This window comes from Stenella coeruleoalba (genome assembly GCF_951394435.1).
Source record: "Stenella coeruleoalba genome assembly, chromosome: 13".
In the NCBI taxonomy this organism is placed as follows: domain Eukaryota; kingdom Metazoa; phylum Chordata; class Mammalia; order Artiodactyla; family Delphinidae; genus Stenella; species Stenella coeruleoalba.
Window position 1 is genome coordinate 67,534,451 of NC_137159.1, and position 23,420 is coordinate 67,557,870.

General features: G+C 50.7%; 1 protein-coding gene across 1 annotated transcript in view; it reads right to left on the reverse strand.

The window, feature by feature from the left end:
* Window positions 1-8,947: 8,947 nt before the first annotated feature.
* The window catches only part of TOGARAM2 (TOG array regulator of axonemal microtubules 2), a gene marked incomplete at its 3' end in the record, with an annotated part of 43,414 nt that continues 28,941 nt past the window's right edge, over window positions 8,948-23,420 (reverse strand). Inside the window, 8 exon segments of the mRNA XM_079940820.1 lie at window positions 8,948-9,038; window positions 9,040-9,292; window positions 13,240-13,326; window positions 19,402-19,618; window positions 20,682-20,874; window positions 22,776-22,812; window positions 22,815-22,869; window positions 23,272-23,389. Coding sequence (XP_079796946.1) covers window positions 8,948-9,038; window positions 9,040-9,292; window positions 13,240-13,326; window positions 19,402-19,618; window positions 20,682-20,874; window positions 22,776-22,812; window positions 22,815-22,869; window positions 23,272-23,389 — 1,051 coding nt within the window.

Genomic DNA, 23,420 nt, shown 5'->3' on the forward strand with positions numbered 1-23,420 from the left:
GAGACTTTTCCTTCATTGTGAAGTGCTTACGTTTGGCAAGACTTGCCTCATAAACCCTGCAACATGAATGAAAGGGATTTTGAGAAATATATTCTATTTTTCTGAAATAAACCAGCGTTTTGCATGTATCAGAGGAGCTGGTGCCATGAATTATTGTGTCAACATGTTTGTCAATTGATCGTCTGGTTGACTGCGTACAGGCTGCCAACACCCACTCTATCTGCCAGAGCAAAGCTTTTCAAAGGTAATATATTTTTAAGTAGCCTCACATCAAAGTCTGTTGAACTGCTATAAAGTAAATGTGTTCTGAGCCTATATTAACAGAGCATGTTATAGTGCACTATGGTTTCCGCCCTGTACCTCCCTGAAGTTTAAATCAAGGTCCATCAATCCAGCCACGTGGTTTTATGAGATGTAATTAAAGATGCGTTGCACAAGCAGGGGAGCAAACAGTTAACGCACTCAGGACTCTAATCCAGTTTTACGGAGGACCCTGGGCGCTGCTGGCTTGATTACACTCATGGACTTCAGAAAGTAACTTAATGATAGTCTGAAGGCCCTGCATCAGGTGACTATAGAATTCAACCGACCTGGTAGCCTGGGTTCCGAATGCAGTAATTTCAGACACCCTTGAAGTCAAGCACCCAAGGCAACAATCTGGCTGGAATGGTGGCACTGAGGACTGAGCTAACGTCCCTAGACGAACCTGATAGGCCTGAACGGAAGGAAGATCTAAACAGAAGCAGAAGGAGGAAGAAGGAATGGTGTGGTACACGTGATCGTCACCCTGCGAGCCAGTCTTTCTCCCACTCCTGATGGCTGGGCCGGAGGCCTGACACTTCCATCAACCCGCCCCGTGACCTGGCTTATATGGGCTCGTTTCTTCATCTACCCGGCAGTGACAGCAATGCCAATCTACTCATCCTACCCTCTGTAAGACGTGAGCAAACCTGCCTTTTCTAAACCATCTTATGGAGCCATTTGTGGGGACTGAATTCATAATCCCTCTGCCATCTTTGCTTTTAATGTTCATCTCTGCCATCTCTGCACGCTAAGTTTCTGATTAAGAAAAGAACTCAGGACCATTTCCCCCCTCCTTCTAGATCTGAGCTTTGATCCTTGGAGAAAGTTAAAAACAGCTGTCAAACTCCGCTAGAATTGACTTCCTTCTTTGAAGGATTCCATGTCTTTCAAAGTGAAAAGACTAAAACATTTAGCTGGCAATCACAACTACATATGTCAAACATACCAAACAGGAAAAAAAGCAGATTAAGTTTCTGAATCTCCTAGTTATTCCCACGTTGAGTCGTAAGTGATCTATCAGTCAGCTGGTAGGAATGACTGACATGCCTTCAGAATAGCAGGTTTTACTGGGATAAGACTGGAGTTAATCATAATTATATTTTTTCTCTGTGTTTAACACTCTACTTTTTCAAAATAGAATTATCTACATTGTTTCATTAGATCTTTGGGGGGAAAAAATCCTAGGAGATGAGCAAAGCAAGTATTTTTTCAGTGCCTTTTACAGATGAAAAAAAAAAAGGGAGGCTGAGAGATGTCAGATGTTTTCCTCCAAAGACACATTGCCAGCTAGTGGCAGAACAAGTCGCCTAGCCCCTGGCCAGCCTTGGTTCTAACACCTATTGCAACGATATTTAGATTATTCCAGGGGGCAGCCTAGAGAAAGATACAACAAACTTCTCTGGAAGAAATTCTCAGTTTTCACAAAAAGGAAATTTTTCATATCCGGCCAAAGTCTAGCTATAGTTTTAGCCATTCCTCTTAAACTAGCTTGGATGGAAGCTCAAAATTTCCAAAAGAATTAAAAAAAATAATAATCCCCTCAACGCACCTTAACCACTCCTCATCTACCGCCCCCCACACACAGATAAAACTGCCCCTGGCATTAAGAAAAAGTCTTGTCAGAAAACTATTTGTGCCTCGTTGCCATGACCCCCCCGAAGTGGGCTTCCAGGTGAAACCTTCTGGCAGGAGCAGACAAAGCCTCATTCTGGAGACGCCTCTGAGGCTTCACTGTCAGTGTCCCAAAGTGGTAAAAACCAGTGGATGAGACAGAAGGGAAATGCAGACCCTGGGAAACAGATTGCCTTCGTGAAAATTACTTATCTAGCTTTTCTTTCTCCTTTGGAAGGGGACAGGATTGGCTGTGTTTACAAAACCTGGTGACATTCTAAAGCTTTTGTTTAGATAACAGCTTCTGACATCAGCCACAGAGGTGCTGGATCACTTTCTGGATGTAAAAATTCTCAAGGAGAACCCAAAGTGATGCTAATTAATGCTAATTAAGTGATGCTAATGTCAACCCACAGAGAGGTAATTATAAAGCTGTGATTAAAACAAAACAAAACCTTCAAATGTTAGAGCCTTCTTCACTGAAACACCAGGTAGTAGGATACAGAGATGCCATAACGCCTCCCTGAGTAAGCCCCAGTAACAATATGGACAAAACTGGACCCCCTGAATGGTCCCTGACTCAGAAACGCCCACCTAGTGAGCAACCTGTATGCACAGTGATGCTGCCCTGACTGCCTGGCCAGGGGACTCCTGAAGCCCAGCTGGGAACAGGCAGTTAGGACACTGCTTCTGCAACCGGCCTGATCTCCAGCAGATCAGACTCCCAGGCCCCAAGGACCCCGTTGCCTGTCTCCCTCCCTCCTCCAGTCTCCATCCCTCCTCCCCAAGCAAACGTTTCCATCAAACACATTTGGGAAATACTGGCTTAGGGACGCTGACTCTCAAGTGTGCGCTAGCCTGGAAACCTAACAGCCACTAAGAGCACTGGGACATGCCCCAGGCTCTTGACCTTGAGGGTGTATAAGAATGGCTGAGGGTTCTCATTCAGTAGGTCTGGAGTACGACCTAGGGGTCTGCACTTTAACAAGCACCAGCAGGCCGCGATCCACACTGCGTCTACACCTTCCTCCAGGCCAACAGCTCCACTGATCATGGCATACCTGAAACCTCCCCCTTTTTCTGTTCCTCTACCTGCCCTTGAGTCCCTGCCAGAACACGAGTGACTGTGGCTGACTCCCTGGCTATCGCAAGCTCTATAAAGAATAGAGAGTCTTTGCATTTCTCATTTGGTTGGTCTTCATTTATTTGCACAAATCCTATCCCACCAAAGGCCACGGTTGGATGGCCAGGTGTCTGCAGCAAGCCCTGGTGATCAGAGCAGATGCAGCAGACCCTCTCTGCCCTGAAGGTTTTAGGGCAGAACTCTGGGGCCAGACTAACTCCAAGAGACCATGGGATTTTAACTGGTCTTCTCAAGGGGCTCAGACTGACCCAAGGGGAGGTCAATATCTGCGAGCCATAGAGTACCCTGGAGCATGCCAGGCGCTTTGGAGTCAAACAGCCCTGAGTGCAGATCCATGCTCAGCCACGCCTTAGCTGTGTCCCAAGGCCTGGCCCCCAAATTGTGGTCCCGGCCAGACCAGTGGCATGGACATCCCCTGGGGGCTTATTGGAAACAAAGGATCTCGGGCCCCACCCAGACCATCTGAATCAGAGTCTGCACTTGAACAAGAGTCCCAGTGATTCCCAGGCGTTGGCTGAGGTAGCTTATTAAGCATCTCTGAGGCTCAGTTTCCTCAGCAGGAAATGGAAGAAATATCTTTCTTACGAGATGTTGAGAAGAATGACGGACCAGGAACACGGCAGACACTCCGTTGAGAGGCTGACCCCTCCTCCGGTCTTCCCTCCTCGGGATGCTTTTTCCTCCCTCCATTACCAGGAGACGGAAGACGATCCCCCTTTCCATCAGTATTTCTCCTTTCTTTTCCTATTGGCAGGACCAAATTATAATATAAGGAAAATGCTTTCAGCAAGAAAGTGCTCGGAGATCCTCCCAGCCATTCTGCCCCCAGCTGAGAGTCAGAAGAGGCTTGGAGGGGAGGGAACAAGCCTGCAGGGAGAAGAGCTTCCAGATTTCTCCTGGGGTAGGGGGTGGGGATGCTGAGGGTAGCTGTGAGGGACGTGTCAAGTAAGGAGAAGGGGGAAGGCAACTGGAGAGGTGACAGGCTCCAGTGGCAAGAGCAGCCCTAGCTTCCCAGCAGAGAGGGCAGACCATGCTCCGTCCTCTGAAACAAGCCCGGCCAAGTTAACAGTGGGTCTCAGGCTCCGCAGGTCTCCAAGGTAACATCCACTCCTCCAACTCCAAGGGCTGCAGAGCCCGCAAGACCCTGGTCCTAGCTGAGCCTAGACCTGGATCCTAAAGCAATGTCTCCAGAAACATAATGGCCAATATTCGTCAGGCGTTTCCTGTGCTCATGGCCTCGTGTTAAGTATTTACAAGAATTATCTCATTAATCGTCACAACAGCCCGGTTAAGGTGGGCAATATTGTCATCCTCCTCCCACCCACTTACCACATATACAACACACACACACACACACACACACACACACACACACACACACACACACACACACACACACACACACACTGGATTGGTAAGGGAAGATCAGAGAGGTTGACAAGTGTCTCCAAGGCCACACACCAGGAGCAACAGTGCCTGCACTCGAGTCCAGCCTCTCTGACTCCAGTGCCTGGCCTCAGTCAGCCTCTGTCCCCAGCCCAGGACACCCCAGGGCTGCCAGTTGGGAAGAGCTGGCAGGCCAGGCACCCACAGGGCCAAAGCCACTGCCACTTTCTACACCTTTGATTTACTGTGGTTTCAGAATTTGGCCACCCATTAGAATCACTTGTAGAGAAAAGAAAAAAGAGAAGAGAGAAAAGAAATGGATCAAGAAGATGTGAGATACACACACACACACACACACACACACACCCCAGAATACTATTTAGTCATAAGAAAGAAGGAAACCCTGCCATTTGTAACAACTTGGATGAAACGAGGTCATTTTGCAAAGTGAAATAAGTCAGACAGAGAGAGACAAATACTGTATGATTTCACTTATACATGGAATCTAAAAAAGCTGAATTCGGAGAAACAGACAGTGGAGTGGTGGTTACCAGGGGTTGGGGAGGTGGGGGCCAGGGGTGGGGACTATGGGGGGACATGGATCAAAGTGTACAAACTTCCAGTCAAAAGGCTGATAAATTCTGGGACTCTACTGTACAGCAGGGTGATTATAGCTAACAGTTTTGTATTATACACGTGAATGTGGCCAAGAGAGTAACTCTGAGATATTCTCAACACAAAAAAGAAATCGCAATTGTGTGAACGGATGGAGGCTTGAGCTAAGACTGCGGTGGCCATCGTTCTGCAATATGTAAGCGTATCAAACAAAACATTGTGAAGCTGAGGCTAGTCATCAGTAGATCCATTAAACTATAACTTGCTTAATAAATAATAACTATAAGCTGCCTACACCGATCAAGCTCGCTTTAATTGTTTTCACAAAAACTTGCACGTCCTCCTAGCATTACATAGCCTAAACAATAACATGTTTTGCCCAAGTTATTTTCCAGGAGCTTGGAGTCAGCTGTTGCCCAGCTCAAGCCAGTTAAGACTGGTTGGGACAACTGACCCTCCAACTGTGCATGCGTTAAGTGTCATGACCTTTTGAAGTCAGAGGGCCAAAAACTTCACCCTCAGAACATGCTAAGGCCACCATTTTCTGAACATGTGTCCCATGAAGAAGCACGTAGCCTAGTTGCACCTGCACAGAACGCAACCTTTTTCTTACCTCACCTTTTTTCTTATCTCCAATCACCTTTCCCCACACTCCCCACGCCTCAGAACCCCCCTGCTTCTTTATCCTACAAATATCCCAGCCCCTCACCTTCTGGGGAAGCAGATCTGAAACGTTCTTCCAGCTCCTCGCTTGGCTGCCTTAGAAACCCTTTCTCTGCTGCAGACCTCAGCATCTCAGCGTTTAGCTTCCTGTGCGTCAAGCAAATGAAATCTGGTTTGGTAACAACTGCACACCTTAAACTTACACAGTGTTATATGTCAATTATACCTCAATAAAGCCTGAAGGAAACAAAGAAAAGGAAAGGAAAGAAAGAAAAGAAAGAAAAGAAAAGAAGAAAAGACAGCCGTCTGGGCCCTACCCCATACCCATGGAACAAAAATCCCCGGGGATGGGCCCAGGTGTCAGCATTTTTAAAAATCTCATTGGACGATTCCGAAGTACAATGAGAATGGAGAAACATTTCTCCACTCAGGAGGCAAGAAATGAAGCAGGGAAGAGAGAATAAGATAAGAAGTGGGGCCTGTAAAACAATTTTCCTAAAATCTCAAAAATTCCCAAGCAAGGAATTCCTAAGCAGTTACATGTTCTCAGACAAGACTTTGGTTCTCGATTCTCACAATGGAGAGAGAGAAAGAGAGAGAGAGAGAGAGAAAAGCTCTTCCATAGCTCGATGCTATATTCCCACCCCAAGAGCACCTTGGGTGAGTAGAGCTCCTGGCTACACGCACAGCCAGCCAAGCAAAGAATGAGGTGGGCTCTGCTCAAACCCGCCGTGGCTCTCAGGACAATCTTCATTTCCCATTAGGTCTCAGTCCTGCAGGCACTCCCAACAGGCCCAGGTTACTAATAAGCTGTCTTCCCTTTGTTTTAAAAGTAATGATGTGGGAAACTTTTGAGACAAAATTTCCACCCAGCCTCCCCACTGAGATTGTGCCAGGGGTGTCGCCCTCAGAGCCCAGCTGCCCAGAGACTAGATTAAAACCTGAAGTAGTGAAGGGAAAAGAACCATGCAATGATTTATTCTTTGCTTTTCAGCTGTTTTCAGTTATTTTAAACACCCACCTGTGAGGATGGGTACAGAGCACAGGAGATGGGAAGCTTCCGGTTTGAAGACAGAAGGCAGGACCCGAATGCAGGCAGACAGGGCAACGTCTTTGAGCTTAATTTCTGCCTTCAAAATCCTTGGGCTCCTACAGTTCTAAAAAATCCTGAAATATTCTGATAGGCTCTAGGATCTTGACCAGCAGAAAATGTCAGTCTCAAACTGAAGAAGTCTGCTCAGACTCCAAGCAAACTCAATTAATTAAATTGTGTAAAAGTTTAATTTCAGCCTCTTGGGCATCTTTGATGTTTGCCCGGTCAGTCAGAATCAACAAAGGGCATGGTGGTGCCGGGGAAGTCCCTGCTAAGGTCACAAAGAGGTGAGAAGCCGCTAAGGCTGTGGCTGAAATTACCCAGCACACTTAAGCTGCCTATTAAAAGCCCAAGTCCCAGGATGACTGTACCACGCCCAGGCTCACCCCAGGGCATTCGTGGCAAGGGGGGCGAGCGGGGGCAGCCTAGTTACACCTGGCAACATTGCATGAGCTGATCAGAAGATTCCCAGCCTGCTCTGCCCCACACTCTCAGGAGGGGCTCAGAACAGAGAAGTGGACCGATGTTGTACCTCGGGGTGGGTGACAGTGGAGAGAGGTCCACTGGTGGGCCTGGCAGAAAACTTGCTGGCATGAAGCTGGGCCTCAGGGCCTGGCCATCTGGATCTGCCCCAGACTGCTGCTGTGGGTCTGGCTCCTGGGTTGGGACTGGGATGCTGCCCCTTCAGCCTTCACCTTACCCATGTGTTTGAGGTCACGATCTGAGCTCTAGTTCTTTCTGGTCACACTGTTGTCAGCCGGCCACTGCCCCCAGGCAAGGCAGAGACACTCCTCCTGTGTCTAGAGCCCCAGCCCTTGGCATCCATCCCCCTCTCACTGCCAGGACCCCATTTCCCATTCCTCTCGTTGCTCCATCAGTGGCTCCACCTTCTTCGTGTTCTGGTCCAGCCTGCGTCCAACACACCTCTCCAGGTCCACGATCCCATCCAGCCCAGCTGGAGTAACCTGTGTGGTTTCAGAGCTCCCGCATGACATCTGCACACCGTGGTGCTTTGTGCTTCACCCAGTCCTTTTGTTTACGGTATTTCAAATGTGAATCATCCTCCAGTCCTCTTCAGAACCAGCCAGGAAGCCACCTTCCAGAGAAGGCTGTCAGTAACGCCAATGTCAAACTCTCCTTGCCTTTAGATCCTGTTAGAATGTTCCCATAGGACATAGGACATAGGATGCTGCACTGAAGATTTTGTAACGCAGAAGCAGGATGTCCCCCAGAGATGCTTATGTTCACCCCAAATCAGGCTTATGACAAATGGGCTGGATTTGAATGGCCAACTCAGGGTCTCTGGGTTCAGGAGGGCTTTTCCAGCTGCGCACAGATAGGAGCCCCAAAATGGTCTGCAACATGGGGATCTGTGCTATACTTTTCTCCCTCATTCTTCGTCTCAGTAGCATCAGCAGCTGGTTTTGCTGTTGTCGTGTTTTGTTTTCTTTTTTAATTTTTTATGTGTACAATATTATATTTTGACTTCTGTATACATTGCAGTGAGCTTACCACCAAAGGTTTAGTTTCTATTCATCACCATACAGTTAATTCCCTTTCCCCTATCTGCTCTCCCCCCACCATGCCCCTTCCTCTATGGTAGCTGCTACTCTGTTCTCTGTATTTGTTTGCATCTGTTTGGTTTGTTCTTTTTCTTTGTTTTTTGCTTTCGTTCTTTTATATTCCACATATGGGTGAAATCTTATGGTATTTGTCTTTCTCCATTTGATTTATTTCACTTAGCATAATACCCTCAAGTTTCATCCATGTTGTCACAAGATTTCATCTTTTTTATGGCTTATAGTATTCCTGTGTGTGTGTGTGTGTGTGTGTGTGTGTGTGTGCGCGCGCACATGCACTGCATCCTCTTTATCCATTCATCCAAAAATGGGCACATAGGTTGTTTCCATATCATGTTTTGTTTTCTTTGTCGTAAACCTAGCTACTAGAAAATTCTGTGGGGGTAAAAAAGTACAAGATAATAAAACCTTAGAAAAATAAGTAATTATTTTATTTCTACCTCAAAATACACTATGTACATCTGGACCTCTATGGGGAAGTAGACCAGGAGATTATTCCATCATAAAAATAAAATAAGATAAAAATAACGATTGCTCATTCTAGATCTGTCTTTAATCCAGATGAAAGGGGCGTGAGCTGCCAGTTGTCTTGCTGTCAGGTGCCCTCCCCCCGCGCCCCGTCAGTGACCTTGGGGCTGTCTCACAGGGATTCCGGGTCTAAGAGCTCCTGGAGCGTTTTGAGGACTTGCTTTGGCTGGCTGGCGGCCAAGTCCTGCAGCCAGGAGCCCATCTGCCCCTGGAGGCTCCTGCACAGCCGGCAGACGGCCGTGCAGACGCTCCCACCGCGCCCGGGCAGGATGCCGTTCCCGAACATGTTATTCAAGAAGTACCAGAGGACCGGAAGTACGTGGCACTCCACGGCCTGGGGCTTTCGGGGGTAAACTGAGGCCACCAACACTGTCAGGCAGAAAAGAGGGAGAGTCACTTGAGTCAAGCACTCTCTCTCTCTCCCACTGCCTTCTCTGGGGACACCAACTCTGTCCCCCAAAAGGCAGGCAACCCAGCAGGGCCCACTAATCCATTAGACGCACTACCTAGGGCTCATAACACACTTAGGGGCCCATGGAAATATTTTAAATTCTTTTAAAATCAGAAGAAAAAAGTCTGAAGCTATCCAGCCTGATTTCTATTTGTGTTCCTACCAACCAGTCATAAAGTACACTTTTAAACATTTTTTTTACAGAGGAAGGGGTATGCGAAGGTGAAAGGGCTCAGGGCATATGACAGTATAACTGGTCCCTGAGGCCCAGGGCGAAGGAAAGAGGCAGACGCATCTCGATTGCTATCCTGCCTCTGTTATTTACTAGCTGTGTGAGCTTGAGAAAGCCACCCAACCTTTCTGAGCCTGTTGCCTGATCTGTAAAGTAAGGATAATAATTCTGAACCAAACTCCTAAGACTGTTAGAGATTAGATAATACGTGTAGGCGAAGTGCCTATGCAAGTAGGCATGTGACAAAGAGTAACTTGGTCCTAGTAGTGCTTTAATCTGCATTACCACCTAGGAGAGTTCACACAGCGAAAACTTGTACTAGGAAGAAAGGTCGAGACTCTCAAATGAAGCATTCTGGAAGATAGAACAGCCAGTGGGAGATAAAACCAGCACGGCCTCCCCAGTTTCGATGCCACACCTCACGATAAGCCCAGCAGTGATGCAGGAGGCATGAACGTGCTTTGGAAACCATCAGGCTCTGCACAGACCCTTCATTCCAGTGAAGAACGCCCCAAATCTGGTTACCCCAGGCCCCCTGCCTTCTCGAGACCCCAGAAAACCCAGAGACAGGCTAAAACCTGCCAGCAGGCTCTCCGTCACACAGTAATTGCAGGGCTGCCTCCAACGTCAAGGCCTCATCAAGGGGTACCCCAAGCCGCTTCAGAGGGGCTGCTCTGGCCCGCAGCCTTGGTCGCGTCACCCTACGTGCGTTCGTGCAAATACTTGCTTGACAATCAGCACGCTGCCTGTCATCCCGCCAAAGGATAAGTCCTGGGGAAGGCAAACAACGCTTAGAGAAGCACTTGATTTATTTATGGGACAGAGAAGTTGGAAAGTTCCCTGAGCAGAGACACACCCGGGAAACTAACACTGCCGGAGCCTGAGTCCAGGGCTCAGGGCTATGCATCTGTGACGCCATTTCACTCTCACCCAAGAGGCAGGACACTCGTCTGTTTCACAGCGGAGGAAACCAACACTCAGGGGTCGAGGAGCTGGCCCCAGATGCCACAGCTAACAAGAGCAGAGGACAGAGGCCAAGCCTTCCTTGACTCTAAAGCCCACGCTCTTCCCACCTCTTGCTGCCCCAAACCTCTTGGAGTTCCACGTTTTAGAGGCTGGTCTGGAGTTTTGTTTTATTTTTAGAGAAACCTCCAATTTGTTCTTCCTTCATCAACTTCATCCAACCCACCAGGATATTTTGCAGCGGGAGCCCTGTAGGGTCCCTCTGATTTCAGACCCAGCCTGGGACAGTGGGGAACCGGAGAGGATGGCCCAGGCCCCCCTCAGCTCAGCCTGACTCTCTCACTGTGCCATCTCCCATGAAATGTGTACCTTGACTCTCTGGCCATACCCTCAAGATTCCTGCACCCCACACTGGGGGCCTCCCCGGGGGCTCCCGGTGACACAGAGCCCTCCAAAGTCAAGGTGGTCCTCATTCCTGGGAAGGCAGGACTGCACCCAGTGAGCCACGCCAGCTGCGCCAACTTCATAAAATGGGGCCAAGAGGTGAGAGTTATGTTACCTGTGCTGGAAAAAGGCTAAGAAGGGAGGGCACAGTTAACCCTAAAGCCACCTGGTCAGCCCCAAGGGTGGTGGGAGGGTGGGAGGGGCAAGGGGAGGTGGAAGGGGGGCAGCCAGAGGGAACAGAAAGAAAACTAGTCATCCGATTAACCACCTGTACTGAACAACTCTAACTCAAAGGTTTCCTAAACCTCCACTGAATCTCTGCTGCAACCGGAGGTGAAAACTATCGCAGGAGCCAGGCCCAGGCAGGGCTCCCCTGACCCCACCAAATGGTGAGGGGTTCACCTGCCCCTAACCTGCCACACCTCCCCCACTCCTCCTTCCTGGCACCTCACCCCGGACCCTCTCCTCCTGCAGCGAGGCATCTACACCCCGGCCCCAGGAAGCTCACGTCCACCCTTAGACCACATTCACCTGCCTGCGGGGAGCAGGTGGCTCAGGAGCTGGTAGGGGGGCATCACGAGGAAAAACCCATTAAAATCGAGCTTAAAAGACAGCTGAAGTAATTAGCAAAAGATTTACTCCTGCGTTAAGCTGTGCTATTATGAGTCCACGCCTTGCGTCAATTGAAATTTTCTTCCCTGTTCCTGGCTGACACAGAGTTAATAGAACTATGTAGAAACTCTTGTTTTTGAGATCTCTTGGATATAGAAGGGTAATATGTACAGTAAATGAATACCCACTCGCCTCTGGGGCCCATAAATTACCTGTACAAGGACAGGTAATCAGAGAATGCTGATTTTGAGTAGCAGAAAAGAGTTCCTTGTCTGATACCCAACGTGGTCTCAGTTACGTGACCCCATTCTCACCCCAAGGCACCCACAGCCTGGCACTGCAGCTGCATCGTAGCCCCCATCAGATGGCCTCACTCGCGCCATCTGTTTGGAGCAGGTCTGGCACCTGGACTGGAAGTAAGGGGCCACTCCAGGGACACGGGGAAGACTGAACCAGGGCGCAGAGGCAAGGCCAGGAGCAAGAGATGGGACGGCGGAGGAGTGGGAATGACGCCCTTGGGCAGGCGACATGCACTGAGTTCACCCCCGGAGAGCTCAATGCTGGGAGGCCCTGGCTGGGCCAGCGACTGAGGCTGGCACGCGAAACTCAGGCCGGAGGGTCAGGGAGAAGGGAGACAGAGGAGGCGATGCCAGACCAAGTGGGCACCACCCCGGTGGAGGAAGGAGAGTGAGAAGGGCTTTGCCCGTGGGCAGGCAACAGGGAGAGGATGGGAGGTCTGCCCCTGCAACGTGCTGGCGCCCAGAGGCCAAGGCAGGGGCCACCCAAGGAACGGCAGCACCATACAGAGGTTGAGGGCTTGGCTCTGCAGCCCAGCTCCCGGAGACAAATCCTGGATTACTAGTCAAGGGACCTTAAACTTCCTTAGCTCCGTGTTTCTTATTTCTACAAAAGGGACAACCATGGAACCCACACCCTCCTTGTGCGGTTGTTATGAGGAGTAAATGACCCAGTGCATATCACTGGGGGTGAATAAAAGGGGCAGAGGCTAGAAGGCCAGGCAGTGACCTGTGGGGCACCCCGGGGACCCTGGACGCCATCCTGGAGACTGTTGGGAGCCACGCAAGGATGTAAGCTGGGGGTGGCATGATCCATGTGGATCTTAGGGGGGCCCTTGGGAGTCTAGAGAACAGATTGGGTCCTCCTGCCTCCTTCCTAGGTGGGACCCTCCTAGTATGGGGGAGGAGGCTTTTGGCAAGTTCAGTAACCTGTTAAGTAACCTGCCCAAGGTCAGAGCGACAGAGCTGCTGCTGACCCAGCCAGGCACCATGAGGTGGTGTTGACCCAGAGAGGTGGATTTTTCTGATTCACACAAAGGTACCCTGTGGGGCTAGTGGAAGCCCCAACTGCAAAGAGGAAGAAATGCATAATAGTTTCTTTAAAACTATTTTGGCTGTGTACAGACCTGCCTCATTTTGACCCAAAACAAAGATTGTCTCTGGCAATGTGGGAATTATTTTTTAAAGCAGATTATCAACTTTTTTTAAATGGTCTGTGGGGATTAGTTGATGATTTTTGGTCTAAGATAAGTAGGTGGTTCAACTACATGCCAGGAGAGAAGAAGAACAGAGATGGGCTGGGAGGCTGGATGCTCACCGGACAGACGTTCTGTGACATCAAGCACTGCGCGGCCACTCAGGAAACGCACCCGCCCAGCAAACGCTCGTAGGAGGCCAAGGGTGTCTGGGAGAGACGGAGAATGTCAGTGGCCATGATGCTGTGGCCCGAGCGAAGGCACCAACTGTTCAGGGCTAGGTACCCGCAGTACCTACATAGAGAAGAGCCGCTTTGGGAAGCTGAATTAATTTTTCCAGGTTATAATGGGGCCACTTTAAAAAGTGAATGTACATGGGGTGTTTGGGGAACAGTGATAGTTACACTATCATTTACTCCCATAGATCCATAGATATTGTCTGTGCTTCCTCAAAACTGCTTTGGGGCAAAGGAGGTAGGTAGATCGATAGACCGATCAACCACAGCAGGCACAGCAGAATTCCATGGGAGGTGGGCAAACAGCAAACTGCATTCCTCAGGGATGTGGCTGTGGGCCTTCCTGCGCCTGTCTGGGAGGTGAGGTGCGTAACCACAGCAGCCCCAGCAAGTGTGTCCTGGACTTCCAGCTGCTGACCATCTCAAGGCCAGATTTCTCTTTGCAGGGGACAGAGATGAGCAACCTGCCTAAGGAAGTCTTTCCAGGCAGGTTCCACCTTCTCTGAGCTCCTTCCGTACCTCAGCACAGAGCCCCGGCATCCCCGGAGATGTACAAGCAAAGCTTTGTTTTTCCCATCAGGAAACCATTAGTTGAGAGCTAACTCCTACTTCCCTTGCTCTCCTGCTGAGACCCGTCAGAAATATAGAGCAGAAAATGTACCCATGCACATCTCTGCAGCTTGCAAAAGCTCCATCCGTAAGTCCAGAGTCTTTAAAATAATTTGTTCTGGGAGATAAAAGAGAGCCCAGACTCTAGAACATTTCAGTTAGCGAGAAGTGGTCTCAGGGTGTCCTGGTAAACCTGTAAATGTGTAAGAAGAGATTTCTATATCAGCATCACCTGCATTATTGTTTCCAGGTGCTTCTGTTTGTCCCACCCCCATCATCAGCCATGAGCTCACCTCTGAAAACAAGGCCCTCTCCCTCCTTGCTCTCCCCCATCAACACTCAGTCCAGGACACTCTATGGGTGCCGCTAGACCTCCCCTCTCCTGGCCACTGGCATGGCCTCCCAGAGCCTGAGAGAAGTAAAGAACCTGGGGGTTACTTGAAAATGCACATCCAACAGACATCTGTGCCAGCCCATGCTCCCAGGCACACAACAGGCGCCCAATAAATGCTTATGGCGAACAAGGCAATGTTGAAGCAGAGACACTAAGTTGGCCCAAACTGGTCTATAAACCCCAGACACCACCCCGAGGAGCTGCCTCTCTGCCTCTGACTACTTCCATAGTGATGGCTCACCTTTCAGGTCACACCCACGTTTAATGAGACAGCAGCTAAGGGGGTGGACTCTGGGTCCAGATCGCCTGGACCTTCCATGTTTTACTGTGTGACGTTGGACAAGTCACTTACCCTCTCTAAACCACAGTTTACCCGTCTGTAAAACAGGGATAATACTCGTACCTTCCTCATAGAACTGCTTAGGATAGTGCCTTGAGCAGATAATTACTATGCAAGTATCAGTTATTGTGGCTACTATCACTATTATTACCTAAAATACTCTGAAAGCCCAGCAACCTTCATGGTAGGGCGTCCAACTAAGAGGCTGGAATCTAACTTTCAAAAACTTAAAAATCCTGCTCTGTTAGCCTAGCCCAGGGTTTTCATAGGCTTCTCTTCCACACCACAAGGAAGCCACACTGGCTTTGGTGCTGCCCACGCAAAGGGGCAAGCAAAGCCCTTCAATATAGAGAAAATAGCCACGGGCTGGCAAGCCAGACACCTTGGCCTCCCTGGACCTAGCCTCCCCTCCCCACAGTGGGGCTGAGGTCTAGCGGGCCTCTCACCTCTATTCAGCCAAACCCCAAGGTCACTGAGCCACGTCATCCCCAGGCTGCCGGGAAGCCAGAGAAGAGCTTTTAAGAAAACATAAGAAGCATGCTACGTGGACAGTGGCAGCAAAGACACTGCAGTCAAACCGGGCTCTCAACAATAAGCACAAGACTCAGTAAGTTATAATATGTCACACAGCCAAATTCTCCGTGGCCAGGAAAACTAGGTCTGTTCATTGCAGGAAAACTGGGAAAGATCCACTGAAACAGAAAACTACAGGCTATGCCACAGCACGTGACGGAACTGGTAAAAGTGACTCAAGTGTGTCGTTATATGTAATGCTCACGCCTGCTTCTTCTAAAGAAGGATGCAAATTTAAATGTGTAATATTATCATGACGCTATACACAAAGATGCACAGAAGAAAATACCTAACATAAAAAACGCTAAATGTTAATAATGGTTTCTTTGAGGAGTTGGGACTGTAAGTTTTTTTCCTTCCGAAGGCTTCATATTTTTCACTTTCTCAATAATTAATAAGTACGACTTTTACAGTGGAGGAAAATAAAGTTTATATAAATATTATTTAAGTTAACTAGAAAGACTACGTAACAGTATGGGAAACTGGGTGGTATTAAATGAAAGGAGCAAAGTCAAAATTGTATTTACAGGGGCTTCCCTGGTGGCACAGTGGTTAAGAATCCACCTGCCAATGCAGGGGACACGGGTTCGAGCCCTGGTCCAGGAAGATCCCACATGCTTCAGAGCAACTAAGCCCGTGCGCCGCAACTACTGAGCCTGCGCTCTAGAGCCCATGAGCCACAACTACTGAGCCCACATGCCACAACTACTGAAGCCCACGCACCTAGAGCCCGTGCTCCGCAACAAGAGAAGCCACCGCAATGAGAAGCCCGCGCACCGCAACGAAGAGTAGCCCCCTCCTCACCACAACTAGAGGAAGCCCACGCGCAGCAATGAAGACCCAATGCAGCCAAAAATAAATAAATAAGTAAATTTATTTTAAAAAAAAAATAATAAAAAACTAAATAAAGTCAGAGCAAAAGAGCAGAAGTATTGTAGATCTGAAGCTGCCCATTTCTGAGTTTATCTGCTCCCTCCAGCACTGGCCAGGGGCTGCACTACATTAAGAGAACTTTTTCTGGCGTTCAGTCTAGCCAGGAGTGTGGTGAGCTGTCAGCAGCCTGATGCTTTAATTAGTGAAGTTTCTTCTGTAACTAACCCAGTAACAGAGCCCAAAGACACAACCAGCCAGTCTGCTGAGGAACTGCCTTATCCCTGGAACAACTCCCCTGAAATCAGAGGGTCTCGGTGAGGAGTAGAAAGGGTGCCACTCCAGGCTCAGCCCCAGAGAGGCCTTAAGGCAGGCAGTGACAGAGGGCAGAGGGCAGGGAACAAGGCTCCCAACGTCTCCTTTTTTACTGTCCCCCAAAAGGGGACATAGGTAGAAATCCCACCTGTTCTGTCAACCAGCACATCACCGCCCCACTCACCCTAGGGAACAGGAAGGGACTGGGAGAGACGTGGTGGCTGATGTGTCGATTTTGTCACCCAATTCCAGAATCAAGAGGTCACCTAAGAAGACCAACCTCCCAGTTTGGCTGTGCGATCTGGACTTTGTGCCAGAAGACGGCCTGCCTCACCTGTGTTCTTGACCTCCTTGGCCCCCGTTGAGCAGGAAACAAACAGTAACATGCTGTGACTTTCCACACATTTATTTCACAGCACTTCACAGCTCCTCGCCAGCCTGAAGCCCAGAATCCCTCCTGGGGCACGAAGAATCCGGCTTGGGAGAAAGCTCCCGCTGCTCGAAGGGCTCCACGCCACTTCCAGGAGGGGCCTCTGGGTGCTAAAGTTCGACTAGAGCTGCCCGGGCTCAGCCTGGGTGATACGGGAAGGAAGATGTACACCCTTCTCTCCTGTCACACCCGCCCCAGCCTCTGTGTCCACCACCTAGTCCCCTGAGACAGTGGGAAATTTCATTACTTGCATCCGTTTTTCCCTCTGCAGGCCAGGCCTAGACCATTCCAGGCAGAAGAGAACCATTCCCTGGGAGAGCTTGATTCCACCCCTGGTACTCCCTGACAGGGATGAATTCTCATTGGCAACCTAATCCCTCCAGTTCTGACCTTCACGGATTTAGAAGCTGGATCCTTACGTCACAGTTAAGAACACTTCCAAAAGCAACGTTGCTGGTTGGGTTGAGAGAGTATGGCTCACAGCAAAGCCCTTGACCACGCCTGCTCAAATGACCTGGAGCCAACACCCTGAACGTGACACTCTGGAGCCTTGTGCCAGGGGGTTAGTGGGCTCCATCCATCCCTTTGACCCCATTCCATTCCAGCCGAGCGCTGACCTAAGGATTAGAGAGAAGGGCAGTGCCCCTCTCACTTGCCTCCATTCTCCCGGCACCAAATCCTCCGGCTGATGGGCCAGAAGGAGCATCGTCAGCCATCCCCAAGGAGACCCTGTCCCGGGAGGAAAGGAGAAGTATAGGCATCTTCCTGGTTGCTGCAACCTGCCTCAAGGTGTGGTCAAATCACAGAAGCAGGCCATCCCCAGGTCCCCTTTCCAGGGTGTCCAGCCCAAATGGAAACAGCAGGGCCCCACGTAGAGGGGATCCGAGTCTTGTGACAATATGAGACACCAGATTCTGCAGCCCAAAGTTCCAAGGCTCCAGCGTGCTGAAGGAGGCCGACTCAAAGGCAAAAAGGGGAAACTAAAACACCTGGAGGGGGAAGAGTTAAAAGCTCCTCTCGCCAGACAAGGGTGCTTAGCCTCTTCAAATAGCTAAAGCCTATTTTGTTTGATGCAGGTTTTCCCAATAAATATAGGGCCTGCGGTGATTTACCAAGAGCCTTGGTTGTTGGCAACAGCAATCTCACTTACCCAGAGCAGCGCCGAGAACAGCCGTAATTTAGAGCTGGATTTATTTTGTTTGTTCTACAGCAACACACTGAGCAAATCATAAATTCCCTCTGAGATGAAGAGAGGAAATTGACAATATTTATGATTTCGAGAGGCGGAGAAGGGCCTGACCAGGCCTTTGATTTGTAACTGAAACGTCTCCTGGAGGCTCCAGCCAAGGACACAGCTGCTGTCCCAGCCTCAGGGAGCTGCACTCAGGCCAGGGTGCAGTATGGGGAGGAGGGGTGGGTGCGCCAGGCAGTGTTTCCAGCCGTACCACGGGGATGCTCGGCACGTCCTAGAGGCAGGACATTGCTCTGTGTTCATCGGGACATACGGCAAAAGCCAACAGCGGTTCTCAGATCATACATTTCCTCCCAGCAAGGCAAGATTAGGTTGTGAAAACTCGTGGTTCTACTGGTCTGGACATACGTCTATCATGTACTACATTCTCACACACCGGAGGTTTCAAACTTGCACTTCAGTCTGTGTACTAGATACACCGAATATCACCGTCTAATCATCTACGAAAGGATGGATAACAGAAGTATCAGCACCAAGATTTCCACCTAACATTCAAGAACCAAGATGTGCTCCTGCAAAGCACATAAGGAACAGAGGAGCTCCTGCCTTCCCTGACGTCTCTCCCATAGCTCCCACCTTTTTGTTCTTTTCATTCCTCCCCCAAGCCTCCACTCCACCCTCACTCTCCACCCCTCACCCCAAATCCCTCCCACCCCAAGCCCCGGCCCCAGTCTTCCTAAAAGGCAACCCTCATTCATTCCATGCTCAAAAAGCCAATGGGTCCCAGCTTGACTCCCATGTCAGACAACCAGGGTGGCCACCTTTGTCCTCTCCAACAGGCTTACCCTACTGTCTCACCAGCATCCTGCCTGGTCCCCATACAAGCCACATCCCCTGCTACCATCTCTACAACTGAAAAAAATTGACAACTCCTCCTAGCTCCTTCTTGGCAATCGTGATCTGTTTTCCCATCAGTGCCCTGTTGGCTCACTCACTGTGGTTCTGTGTGACCTGGGGTGAGTCATTTCCATCACCTGTACCACAAGGAGGCAAGACTAGATATTCTCCACATCTCCTCTACTTCTAACAGGTGGACGTCCCATGGAAAATCCTGCCAACCAAGAACCTGGGAGGCCCTGGGCTGCCCACCCCTGCCCTACACAACCTCTGGGGAAATATTTGGCCTGACAGCCAATCAATGCCTTTCACTGCTCTGCTGATTCCCAAGCAGGGAAGGTGGGAATGTCCAACCCTAACCCTACGGAGGGACAAGGGAGGGAGCCAGCTGCCTACCAGAGCCAAGCAGGGGCTGTGGGCAGGCTCACCCAGACTCTCAATCACTACATCCAGCGCCGTCGCCGCAGCAGTGTAAATTCCTGAGTTCTTGGAGTTGAGGTTGTCTGCTACAGCAATGATGATGGAGAGCAGCACGGGCTGTAAGCTCTCTCTCAGGAGGGGCATCATCCTGGAGAGGGACTCCAGCGCCCACTGGTTCACTTTCCTGTTGGAATCCTGAAGCCTTAGGGTGAAAGCATCAAAGACCTGTTGAGGGAACAGAAACCAAGAGCCCATGGGAACCCAGTCTGGGCAGGAGTCCCACAGCCCAACTAACTGCCCTTGGAGGGTACTCCTCCCGCATCCCTGACAGGGGCCATCCAGCCTGTGCCAGAACGTTCCCAGTGACGAAGAAGAGCTCACCTCTCAAAGGGGGGGAGGACAAGAGGGGAAACGACTGTACACTGAGTACTCGATGACTGCAAAGGGTGTAGGGTGTGGAGCATCTCGTTAGGTACTCTGCACTCGCTCACGGAGTGATCTTAACGACCATGAGGCACGTGTTCTCGTCCTCAGTTTACCATTAAAAAAAAAAAAAGGGTTTCCCTGGTGGCTCAGTGGTTGGGAGTCCGCCTGCCGATGCAGGGGACACGGGTTCATGCCCCGGTCCGGGAGGATCCCACATGCCACGGAGCAGCTGGGCCCGTGAGCCATGGCCGCTGAGCCTGCGCATCCGGAGCCTGTGCTCCGCAACGGGAGAGGCCACAACAGTGAGAGGCCCGCGTACCGCAAAAAAAAAACAAACCACCAAAACAAAAACTGAGTCTGACAAAGGTTAAATGACTTGCCCAGATCACACAGCTAGTAAGAAACTTGAAGCCTGTGTCTTAACTACTCTTCTATGTAGAGTGTCAGCTGCCTCACTTCCGGAAGTAGCAGGCATCTGCCCTCATTTCCAGCCTGTGGAAGCCTGTGCTTACTCCGAGCCACATGTTCTGCCCCCAAAACCTCATGTGCGTAGCTGGATCAGGAGTCGCCCTTAGCTGCAGCATCCTGCACCTCTGCCCTCCTCCCTGTAAAACTGCTGGGAGGATGAAAGACACCCAGGACATCTCTGAGTGGTCCCAGCGCACCCAGCAGGAGGCGAGGCCCTTGCCCAATTGGCCACTTCCAGAGAGTCTTATGGCATTACCATGGCAATTGGATAGCGAGTGCTTGTCAGACTCCCTTTACCCTGAAACGATGTCTGGCGCAATGTCCAACCCTGTCCCGAGTTTTCCAAAGTTGCACCCACCAGGGAAAGACAGGGCAGAGACGGGGCAGCACTCACCCGGACCAGGTTGGCGGTGATGAGCTCTGGCTTGGCCTTGCAGTGCTCAAGGAGCCGCCCCACGCCTTCCATCCGAGACTGGTACTCCTCGGCCTCCAGCAGCCGCGTCAGCTCCCGCAGCTGCTCCGCCATCTCCAAGGCACCCCGCGTGGAGGAGCGCAGCCCCGCCAGCTGCGGGCCACTGGAGCTGAGCCTACGTGGAAGGAGCGTCTGACCTGGGCAGCCCCAGGGGATGGACACATCTCCTGTCCCGTGCACAAGCCCCAAAGACAGGTGGGGCTGAAACAAGAGTTTCACTTGCAACGCAGTCCATCCCAGCTTCCCCTCCACCTGCCGCTTGGGGACACAGGCCTTGGGAACTCTGGAAATGCTTTTTCCTCAGGGGGCAACAGTTTGGTTGCCTAGAGCTCTATCCCCTTATCAGGCAGCAGGGCTCTCTCTTCCTGCCTTTTTTTCCTCTTTTCAGAAGCTACGTTAAGAATGGGGTGAGGGGGACTTCCCTGGTGGCGCAGTGGTTAAGAATCCGCCTGCCAATGCAGGGGACACGGGTTTGAGCCCTGGTCCGGAAAGATCCCACATGCCGTGGAGCAACCAAGCCCGTGCACCACAACTACTGAGCCTGCGCTCTAGAGCCCACGAGCCACAACTACTGAAGCCCGTGCACCTAGAGCCCGTGCCCTGCAACAAGAGGAGCCACCACAATGAGAAGCCTGCGCCCCGCAATGAAGAGTAGCCCCCGCTCACTGCAACTAGAGAAAGCCCGCGTGCAGCAGTGAAGACCCAATGCAGCAAAAATTAAATAAATGAATAAATTAATTAATTAAAAAAAAAGAAAAAAAGAATGGGGTGAGGGAGCTTGGACTGAGGGGGTGGAAATCCATGGAAGGATGACTGGCACAATTTAACCTAAGAGTGGGGGAAGGTCTTACCAGGAGCCTGTATCCTGAGCCCTGGCTGCCTAGGCTCTGCTTACACTCCTCCGGAACTAGGGAAATGTTAAGAAGCTCTGTTGTCTTACATTGGGATCACATGCCCATCATTTCCCCTGGCCTGTTTCAGCCAGCATGGGAGCCTCTTCACACAGAACTCCAACCGCCCACTGCCAACTCAGACCTGGGTCTCTGAGCTCATGCCCTACACCCAGGTCCCACCCAATAGAGCCCCACATCATTCTGACATTCATCCCTACATTCCACACTCTTTGCCTACTGAGTTCCAAGAGAAGTGTCAGACACTGAGAATAATGAGATGAGAGATGTGGACTTTGCCCTCAGGAGCTCACAGACCAATGGGAGACAGAGGACTGAAGGAGGGGGGCAACCGGCCCCACCGGAGGACATGAGGGCAGAGAGTCAGAGAGAGCTTCTGGGAGAAGGTGACAGGTGAGCCACATCTTGTAGGATAAATAGGCACGTTCCGGTACAGATGGCGCAGCACAGGGAAAGGCACAGGAGTGAGAGAGAACGCAGGGAACATGAGCTGAGAGAGCATGCGTGGGAGAGACAGCAGGAAGCTTCTCTAGAAGAGGTGGGCAGGGGGCTTCCCCGGGGGCCCAGCTTAGGAGTCTACACATGTTCCTCCCGGGACATCGCAGAAGGGTCTTAAGTTGTGGGCACAGGAGTGACTGTCAGATTCCTGTTGGATTTCTAACCCCTCCTAATGCCCACCCTCTAGCCCCTTGGCCCATTCCTTCTCATCCGCCTTGATTCCACCTCTGCCTCTAAACTAGTCCCAGGCCGGCCACTCTGATGGGGAAAGGCCCTGCTGCGCTAAGTGAATGGAGAAACTCTGAGCTCACACAAAAAGGCTGACCAACAATGCATCCCACTTAAACTGCACCTACACGGCCAACACTGCAGGAGCCCATCTCTACCAGCAGATGCCCCTGAGCCCAGTATTTGCTCTCCCCAAGATCTGGGTGAGGGAACCCTCCCCATAAATTTACCCATGAGTCCTGCTGACCCAACTAGGTCTCAGTCACAGCCCAGATGCACACCCCTCCCCACAGGGCCACCACGGCGGGCCCGGGCCAAGCAAAACATCTCCATCAGCAGTCTTGGATGGGGAGCCCCAGGGAGACAAGAGCTACTGTACCCATCCTCGCCGGGCAGCCCATTCTCACACACCACAGACTCCTCGACACCTTGCGGCTTTTGGCAGATGGAAGTTCATCACCATCTTCTATTCCCTTGAAAAATACACACAGAACATGAACCAAAAGGGGTGGCCCTATGGGGAACGGCCAGACACTCCAGTCTAGACCAATAGATCTAGAACAGGAATAATCTGTTCCACCTGGGAGGGCACAGGGGAGTCTTCCAGAGCACTGGTAATCGGGTCACGGATCAAGATCCCCACTTAAAAGATGGAGGCAAAGAGGCCCAGGGAGGCTCAAGAGACACAGGCAGTGAGAGGCAGAAGCAGGTCTGAGCACCAGCAAGGAAATTCCACCCGTCAGGAGTTGTGGATGAAATCGAAGCCTCTGGAGTGCATGCCCCCCTCCCCTGACCAGCGTGAGGGCTGTGAGCTGCCGGGCTCAGCTCTGATTCCCGCCCCAAACCAGCTCACACCTCGCTGCCTGCTGACTCACCCACTGTTTAATAGCTGTCATGACCTTCTGCAAGTCGTGGGATGGGAGGGACTGCTTCAGAAATGCATCAAACCTTGTGTTTGACATTAAGATATTCACCATCTTCCGGCCATAAAACCTGCCATTGGAGAAAGAGCAGGATGAAAAAC